General features: G+C 45.4%; 1 protein-coding gene across 1 annotated transcript; it reads left to right on the top strand.

The window, feature by feature from the left end:
• The first annotated feature begins 466 nt into the window (after window positions 1-466).
• st6galnac (ST6 (alpha-N-acetyl-neuraminyl-2,3-beta-galactosyl-1,3)-N-acetylgalactosaminide alpha-2,6-sialyltransferase) lies at window positions 467-7,594 on the top strand. Its single transcript, XM_086064076.1, has 9 exons — window positions 467-1,149; window positions 1,292-1,599; window positions 2,038-2,176; window positions 2,934-3,099; window positions 3,859-4,033; window positions 4,216-4,354; window positions 4,428-4,531; window positions 5,705-5,788; window positions 5,863-7,594. The coding sequence occupies exons 2-9, from the start codon at window positions 1,472-1,474 to the stop codon at window positions 6,131-6,133; spliced, it is 1,206 nt and encodes a 401-aa protein (XP_085920202.1). The 5' UTR covers window positions 467-1,149; window positions 1,292-1,471; the 3' UTR covers window positions 6,134-7,594.
• Window positions 7,595-8,662: the final 1,068 nt, after the last annotated feature.

Consider the following 8,662-nt stretch of genomic DNA (forward strand, 5'->3'; position numbering starts at 1 on the left):
GCTAACGTTAATGGCGCTGTTATCTTGTTGTTAACTTTAACCGGCTGTTAACTTGCTGTTAAAGTTAACTTTTCAACAGTGTGGTTAACTCCTGTGTCTATCGAGGGCTTAACTTTGACATTGTTGATTATTCGGATGACGAGTTACGCGCACGCTACCGCTTAGCACTAATACAATGCCAAGTCTCATGCGGAGTCCAAAGAGAAAGAATAAAAATGCTTTTTTTAAGATGACTTCTAAAAATGGACAGAGGCAGCTTGCCCAACATTTAGTGGGAGGTGATTCCAAAGAGAGGTTAAGTTCACCGGCGGTTAAATCGACTTAACCAGCGGTTAAGTTTTGAACAACCGGGCTCTGGTTGTTAAGCAGTCTGAGGTAAACAAACAACCGCTGCCTTGCCTTCCAGTGTACTTGATTGTTCCAGGAAAAGGACGGGGGGACGCGGGGGGGGGGGGGGCTGCGTCAGGCTGTGTTTCACTCTTAACGACTCTCGCCAGGTAACAGTGACGCACGCACGAGTGGAAAAGCCGACACTTCTTGGAATCAGGTTGCCTTCATGGTTACAATCGTCTTAAGAATCATTTGAAATTCTTGTTGGAATGAATTGTGGAGGAATCCGATTGATTGAATGGGACAAGAAACACGGAGTCGTGGTGAAAAAGAAAAAAAACAAGTTGGAATCACTGAAGGATCATGTTGGAATCGGCCCTTTAATCCTTGTAACAGTGATGTAGAAATCATGTTCGATTCGTGCTTGGAGCCATGTTGACTTTAAGAGTCAAAATGAGTCGGAATCATATTAGAAGCAGCTTGCAGTCGTGCTTTGAGTCGGATTCGAATCCCAACAGATTCAATTCTGTTTAGCGCGCTTAAGTTCTTGTTTTTGGTTTTGTTTTTTTGCTCCGTTTCTGCTTCCCGTTCTGCGCACGCGCGCGCGTGCTCATCGCCACCACTGCCACGTTTGTCACGGCCGCTATGTGTCGACGTGACTTATCAGCACTCGGCCGAGCAACAGGAAGCCAAGCTGGCAAAACAGGAAGTAGATAAAGGACGCGGAGAGTGAAAACAAGTGGCTTCGACACTTTGAAGGGCACGTTTGCGGGCAAATAGTCCAGCGGATGGAATGAACCATCGTGTCAAAGTCGGAAGGTAAGCAGATCTGCGTGTGCTAGCACAGATTAGCCTTAGCAATCAAGTCAAGTCCTCTTCATTTCTAGCGCTTTCAAACAGCTGTAGTTGTTTATGACGACCAGTCTGCTGATTGTCTTCAACTTTTTCTTGTTGTCCGCAGAGAATTCCACCAGATCTTCAACTTTCTCCATCGGCCCCAAGGACGCCTTCACGCCTTCACGCCTTCACACGTACACAGAGCACACGATGCACCCTCAGTGGAGTCGGGGCGGGGGGGGGATGCATTGAAGCTCCCAACTTGTGAGTGAGTGCGGCCGTGCCAAATTGCGTGCCGGCAGGGATGTCGGTGATGCGGCAGCTGGCTCTAGCCGCCGTCACCGCCGCTTCCGTGCTATGCGTCTACTTCCTGTCCGGGAGCCTGGAGACCCCCCTGGCGCTGTCCTGGGCCCACCTGGGGTCATCGTGGAGGTCAGTCTCACATCACCGACTTTTACGCTTGAGTTTGAAATCGGACACGTGCACAGATCAGCTTAAAACATAGAATTGAATGTGGATATAAAAGAGTTGAATGATGAAATAATTGTGTTGTATTTTTACAATAAATGGAATTGGATGAATAAATGTTTTTAGAATGTTTTAGAATTTGGGGGAAATAGGTTTTATTTTATTGACAATTATTTCATTAGATAAATGACAAATGATGAAATAATGAAATATAACATTTGAATCAATTGAATGCTAATATTTAATACAAGTTCTGATTGTCTACTTTCCAACCAATCACAAACGATGTACTCCGAAAAATGTATCGCAATGATGAAAAGCAAAAAATAACATAACATGTCGACTCTCCTCATGATGTCATCAACGTGCGCCGCCAACTGACCAACGTTTGACCTTCCGCAGTGAACCGCGAGACTTAGCGCTGCGGACGACACCGGCGCCAGCCGCTCGCTCCACCTCGCGTCAAAACGTTTCCCCAAAGCCCACCGAACCCGACTTCATTGGAGACGCGTACACCAGCGAAGACGTACCGCCGCAAACTGTAAGTGGGGTGCAAACTTCCTGTCGTCTCATTGGTCCAAAAATCTGCTTGAATTCATGATCACAATCATCATTAAACTCCTGTGAAAATCCGCTTGTAATCAAGAGATCCAATCATGTTGAAATCTTGATGGAATCAGGCGAGATCCCAATTCAAAATCGATTTGGGAGGAGCATGTTGAATTCATGGCTGCTCATCGTGCTGGGATTAGCTTGCAATTATGTTTCAAATCATTTTAGAATTCATGTGAAAGTCATGTTGGAATTGTGTTCCAATCATTTTAGCAGCCAACTGTCACATGGTTGCTGCCTGTCGCCTCATGCGGTTCACCAAAAAGTGAACCCACGCCCAAAAAAAAGCTGTTGACTCGTTTGGTCTCCATGGTTACAAGATGATGTCACAGGGCGGCGCCGTCATGCCGATGACTCGAGTCGAGCGGAGCCCGGCGTGATGTCAGAATAAGATGCAGTTGAAGGTGTCGCAATCGTGCTTCGAGTTGCGTTGCAATCGTCACCAAAATCTGCTTGATTCTTTGTTTTCAAATGACTTTATGATCGTGGCTAAAATCATCATGTCGGATTCAATGTCAGAATCGTGGAATCGTGCTTGGAATCCTGTTTTGTTGTCATGCCGAGAATCCTTTTCGAACCTTGCTGAATTCAAAGTTAGACTCTTGTTTGAGATGCTGTTGTTGGGATGGTTTGGAATTGATGGTCGTTCGTAAGGATGAGCTCAACGTGCCACTTCCTGTGCGCAGGACTGCCCCGACGCCATCCGAAGCCGCGTCCCGAAATCGGACGTGTCCGGGCTCTTCCTGAAGAACGTCCCGGTGCTGCAGTGGTCCAAGCACGCCACGCCCGCCGAATACCGCCGCCTCAGTCCGTACGTGGGCGCAAACGGCTGGGGGAGCCTCACCTACCAAAGTCAGTAGCAGCACGAGTGCATTTTCAAATCTCTTTCTGAATCATCAAACGCGCCAGAACAAAAAGAACGGTCGCCGTCGTCGTCGTTGACGAACATCTTTCAAACATTTCCTTGAAACAATGAATGCGTCGTCTTCATTGACTCTTAAATGTACTTTGAAATGAAGACGGTCATAAAAAAAGAAAAGTCTTGAAGTCGGTCCAGGACTCGAAGTGCTCGGAGCAGTAAAAGGTGCAGTTGGGCGTGTCCAAGATCAATAACGCGAAAGCTGCTCCTTTGTTGGATGTTTGAGAAACACGCTTCTATTGACACAAGGCTTGACGTTCGAGAAATGCCACAAAAAACAACAACGTCAGTACTTTGACAGAAGACTGCCACAACTCGTTTGTTCTGCATCTTGATTTTGGGTGCCATTCCATTGTTGGCCACTAGATGGCAGCAGACTGTTTGGTTTCAAACATTTAAAAGGAGAAAACAGGAAGTATTTCAAGATCAACCATTTTCTGCTGGAGTTTATTCAAAGTTAAATCTGCGTCAATCTCGCTTTTTAGAAAGCTTTTTTTTTTATGTTCGTCAGCATTATACATTCATGAATAATATGCAATGAGGAGTTTGAAAAAGAAAAAAACTGCTTCAAGTTTATAGTTCAACAGATAAGTTCTTCTCTTTTTGCAACGGTCCCATTGATATTTCGTTTAGTATGTGATTTCTGCTGCAGACTTTCCTCCAAGTAAGGTTTTGTTTTTACTTCTGGACAGCGTTGTCAGACGCGCTGGCGCTGCTCAACTCGTCCGCCAACGGCGCGATGTTGGACGACTGGGATGGTCGCGACAACTCGTCCGGCTGCATCCGCTGCGCCGTCGTCGGAAACGGCGGCATCCTCAAGGACTCCAAGAAGGGGAAGGAGATCGACGGGCATCACTACGTCTTCAGGTGACTTTTGGGGATTTTGCACGTTCACATGGAAAAGAAAATCCAGCCAAGTCCTAAGTTTCAGTTTAAGTGGGACAGTAAAAGTTTTCGTCTTGAGTCCAACATCAGCGACAAAGTCGAGTCATCATCGAGGTTTGCGTTGTCCTTCCTTTTAACGATGACGTGACACTTTGGTGTCGTAGGACGAACGGCGCCATCCTGGCGGGCTTCGAGGACGACGTGGGGACCCGCACCACCCACTACACCTTCTCCACCAACACGCTAATGAACTCCATGAGGAGCTACGCCTCGGCCGGCTACCGAAGGCCGCCTCAGTCTCAGGTGAGCCGAGCGCTCGCGGAAGTGGCCATCGGACCCATGACGCTGACATCCCCCCCCCCCCCCCCCCGGACAGGAAACGCGTTACGTCTTCCTGCCCGACCACGACCGCGACTACCTGCTAATGAAGGCGGCGGCCCGGCGCACCCTCGTTGAGCAAGGACGGGAGCGAGGCAAAGAGTCAGTGGCGCACACCGGCATGCATATCGCTAATTACATCTTTGCTGTCAGCTTGTGGAGCTTCTGGAATGAATATTTGCATCAAGTCACTCAAACGCAAAAACATGTAAAAAAAAAAAAAATTTTTTAATACCTTCACCCCCAAAAACGTTTTTAAACGTTTTTAATGCAAGGCTTTGATGCAGCTTCTGACATGAAGAGGTGGCCTAAAGCAATTGTAGTTATTACAAAAACTGGCCAACAGGTGGCAGCAGAGTATAAGAGATCAGCCAGGGCCGTGTTGCAACAAGTGTTTTCAACAGATTTGTGAATAATGATAAAACTTAGCTATATTCGAATGCTCATTGCTGCAAAACGGAAACAGATAGAAATATACTTTTTTTCTGATGAAAGAAGAGACTCTCATCTTTCTTTGGGTAGTTTCCATGTTTTTATAGCAATAGAACAGAATATTCTGTGGGCCTTGCAAAATCAGTCCAAATCCAGTAAAACAGCCGGGAGTGAAGGGGGTTGCTTCAGTGAAAATGGCTGCCAGGTAATGACTTAACTAAGATGTTTTTCTTAATTGACTTAATGTGACATCAATCTAATCAAAGTGACTTTGAGCACCTAAATGTGACTTGAAGGTGCTTAGAGGGACGTCAAGTTGTGAAAAGTGACTTAAGGCCGACGCCCCCAACCAAAAGTCCAATTCACTGCTGGGCCGTCAGATTCCCACTTTTTAAATGTTTTTATTTTGCAGTGAGGCATGTCGTACCGATTGGCAATAATATACGACAGGAATGCCGACAAATTTAAAACAAGCACCGCTCTTTTCTCCAGATGGAACAATGAAAAGAACTGAGGCCCCACAATTGAACCCTGTGGAACACCAAACGTTCTGTTTTACATGTGAATTCATAATGCAAATATTTGTGCCACCACTTTCTTTTCTTTTAATTTTACTTGACATAGTTCGTACAAAGTCAAACACCTTGAATGGGCATCATGTGACCCAAATGGGCCGAAATGACTTCAGAGTGGCTTGAAGTCATCAAAGGTAACTTGGATTATCACCTGATGAGTCAATTGGCCCAAAGCTGAAAGAGTTTGTGTTGCTGCGGTGATCAGTTTGTACGTCCTGTTTCTGATTGGATGCTTTTTTTATCCGGCGACGTCATTTTCCCCGCTCAGTCCGACCGCGTATTTCGGGAAAGACGTGACGGCGGCCAAGCTGAAGATGTACCATCCCGACTTCATCCGCTACGTCCGAAACAGGTGAGCAAGCCCCGCCCTCCCGACCGCTGACGGCGGCAAACCTCCAAGTGAGCACGCAAATGTTCTCCTTGCAGGTTCCTCCCGTCCAAAATCCTGAAAACCAAACACAAGAACATCTACCGGCCGTCGACGGGCGGCGTCATGCTGCTGGCGGCGTTGCACAGCTGCGACCGCGTCAGCGCGTACGGCTTCATGACGCCGCAGTACAAAAAGTACTCGGACCACTACTACGACAGCAAGTACCACCCGGTGGGTTTCTTCATTAACCACGACTTGAAGTTGGAGTTGAACTTGTGGCAGCGGCTGCACCGAGCCGGCCTCATCACGCTCTACATGCGCTCTTGAACGCGCACAAGTTTCGAAAGGCTCTTCAATGCTCCTCAGAGCTCCTGAACGTTACTGAACACCGCTCAAGCTGCTCAGTGCTCCTCTGAACGCTCCTGAAATCTTCTGAACGCTCTTCAACACACCTGACTGAATGCTCCTGAACGTTACTTAACGCCCCGTAAGGCTCTTGAACACTCCTGAATGAATTCTTCTTGTGGGTCCCTCAATATTTTTGACCTCTCCTGAACGCACTTCAAATCTCCTGAATGCTCTTGAATGCCTCTGAGCGAATGAACATGACCGAACACTCCTTCGTGAATATTTTCAACCACTTGTGAACACGCTCAAGAAGGCTTTTGAACGTGCTTAGTGCATTTTTCGGAGTGCCCTGAACATTTCTGTCGACTGCTGAACGTCCCTCGGTGTTCCCGAACGCTCCTGTACACTCTTGAACGCAGCCGGATGAATGCTCTTGAATGTTTCTGAACACTCTTGAGTGCTGAGTAACAATCCCGAACACCACCTGAAGGTGTCGTTTACTTCTTATCAGCAATTGTGCATGTCCTCAACCACTCGTGCTGGCCACCGACGGCTCGTTCACAAGGAGGGCAAGCAGGCGCCTCCCGAGCTAAGCAACGTAGGCAACACGCTAAGCTGAGCGTGTGTTCGCCATCTCACGTTGTGCTGCAGCGGCTTCCACGTCGGCCAGTGCCCGTTTTTGGATGCGCGCCGACGGAACCGCAAGCAAAAGCAGCCTGCTGAGCCAGACTGTCTGCTGACCGGTCGCCGTGGCAACCGCCAACTGGACTCTCCTGTTGCTAGGATAGCAGCAGATTGGAGCGCTAGCCGCTAATTAAAAAACGTTTGCTTGTTGGTTTGCTTTTTTTTAAAGGTTTGTTTTGAGATGTTTTTTTTTTTCTTTTTACATGTTTCTACTGAGACAAGTGTTTATTTGTTTTTCCCAAAAAAAACGTTTTAACATTTTTCTTTTTAGAAGTGCTTTTAAAAGAAAAACGTTTAAACAAGCGCTTGACATGATTTTAAGATGTTTCCTTTTAAGACGTTTATTATATATATATTTGTTTTTTATGTGTAAAAACATGTCCTTATGACATGTCCAATTTTTTAAGCATGTCTAAAAATAAAAATAAATCTTCAAGCACAAAATATATATATATATTTTTTTATATATATATTTTTTAGACATGCTTGTTTTAAACTTTTTTTCTTTTTCTTTTTTGGGCAGTTTTTTTTTAAGTGCCTTCATGACTGGCAGTGAAAGTCACGTGACTGAAGTGACGGGATGCGGCGAGTGCGTTTTATTGACTGTGACTTCCATCATCTCGGTAACTTATTATATTTTGAATGTTCCTGTTTTGTGTGTAATGAAAGAATTAGAAACGCTTTTCAAGTGTCAAGTGAATGAATAACTGGAGTGCGCAATAAAAGCGCTTGTAAAAGAGCGCGTGTGAGGGCTGACGTGTCACACGGCAAATACAACAAAAGTTAATCATAAAACTTCACGGGAAATCCAGTAAGTCTTTACTCAAAAATGTTGCCATGTGTGTTTAAAGGAGGTGTGCAATCTTATAGCAAACAACTTTTTAACATCACACGGGAAAAAAATGGTTGGGGAAAAAGTCCATTTTAGAGTAATAGATTAATTTTCTAAGTGATCTGAAAATGACATTTCTGAAAACGCGTGTATGAATAAAACCTTGGATAAAGTCCCACAGCGAACTTAGCCCGAAGCACAATCATGTCAAAGTCCAAAGGTAAGCAGAGCTGCAGCGTTTGCACAGATTAGCATTAGCTTTGGCTAAAAATAGTCAATGACAAATTGTGTTTGCCATGTCGTGCGCCACACCGCTACATTATTTGACAAGTGTCATTGTGATGAAGTGCTGCCTCCACAAGTCACCAAAAAAAGGGGGTGGCAGGGGCACGTATCTTCTGAGGTGTAAGAATTCTGATGGATGAAGAAAACGTACATATTTTTAAAAATCCATACTGTCTTGTCTTTAGTGTCTGAAGTAGTTTGTATAGATTCCTTTTTTTTATAGGCTTGACTGGGTCGCCGTCTAGTGGCGATTGTATCTCACTGCAGCTCTGCTGCCTTTCCGTGTCTTTCGTGCTAATGCCGCGTTCCATTTTGGGTTATACATTTGCTTGCAAATGACCCGGAAGTGAATGTAATGCTTATGAAATCTGATATGACGTCTCCCCATTTTCGTGTTTGTTTTCTTCCTCGTTTTGCTTTCGTATGGCGGAGACAGGCAGTCAAAATTTTGGACACGTTGTGATGTAACTTTGCTGCCCTCTATCGATCACCACGAGCACTGCTGCCTTCAATTGCTCGTCGGACTTCATTTCCCATAATGCCTCTGTGCTTTCGTCAGCTGGATTGAGACGTTCAAGTTTTTTTTGTTTTTGTTTATACAAGATTTCAAACTTTATTAAATAATCTTAGTTCACATTCAAACATAAGGTAATCAAACTTAGAGACGTTCAAGTTTGTTCACTTGACTGAAAACAGGAAGTGCACGC

Source organism: Leptonotus elevatus, chromosome 20, assembly GCF_054856555.1.
Source record: "Leptonotus elevatus isolate MCC_2025b chromosome 20, RoL_Lele_1.0, whole genome shotgun sequence".
NCBI classification, from domain to species: Eukaryota; Metazoa; Chordata; class Actinopteri; order Syngnathiformes; family Syngnathidae; genus Leptonotus; species Leptonotus elevatus.

Excerpts from the sequence above, each read along its gene's own strand:
- st6galnac (XM_086064076.1), top strand. The coding sequence starts at position 1,472 with ATGTCGGTGATGCGGCAGCTGGCTCTAGCCGCCGTCACCGCCGCTTCC. Across the intron at positions 2,177-2,933 it reads AAGACGTACCGCCGCAAACT|GACTGCCCCGACGCCATCCG; the intron begins GTAAGTGGGGTG and ends TCCTGTGCGCAG. Across the intron at positions 4,034-4,215 it reads GGGCATCACTACGTCTTCAG|GACGAACGGCGCCATCCTGG; the intron begins GTGACTTTTGGG and ends TTGGTGTCGTAG.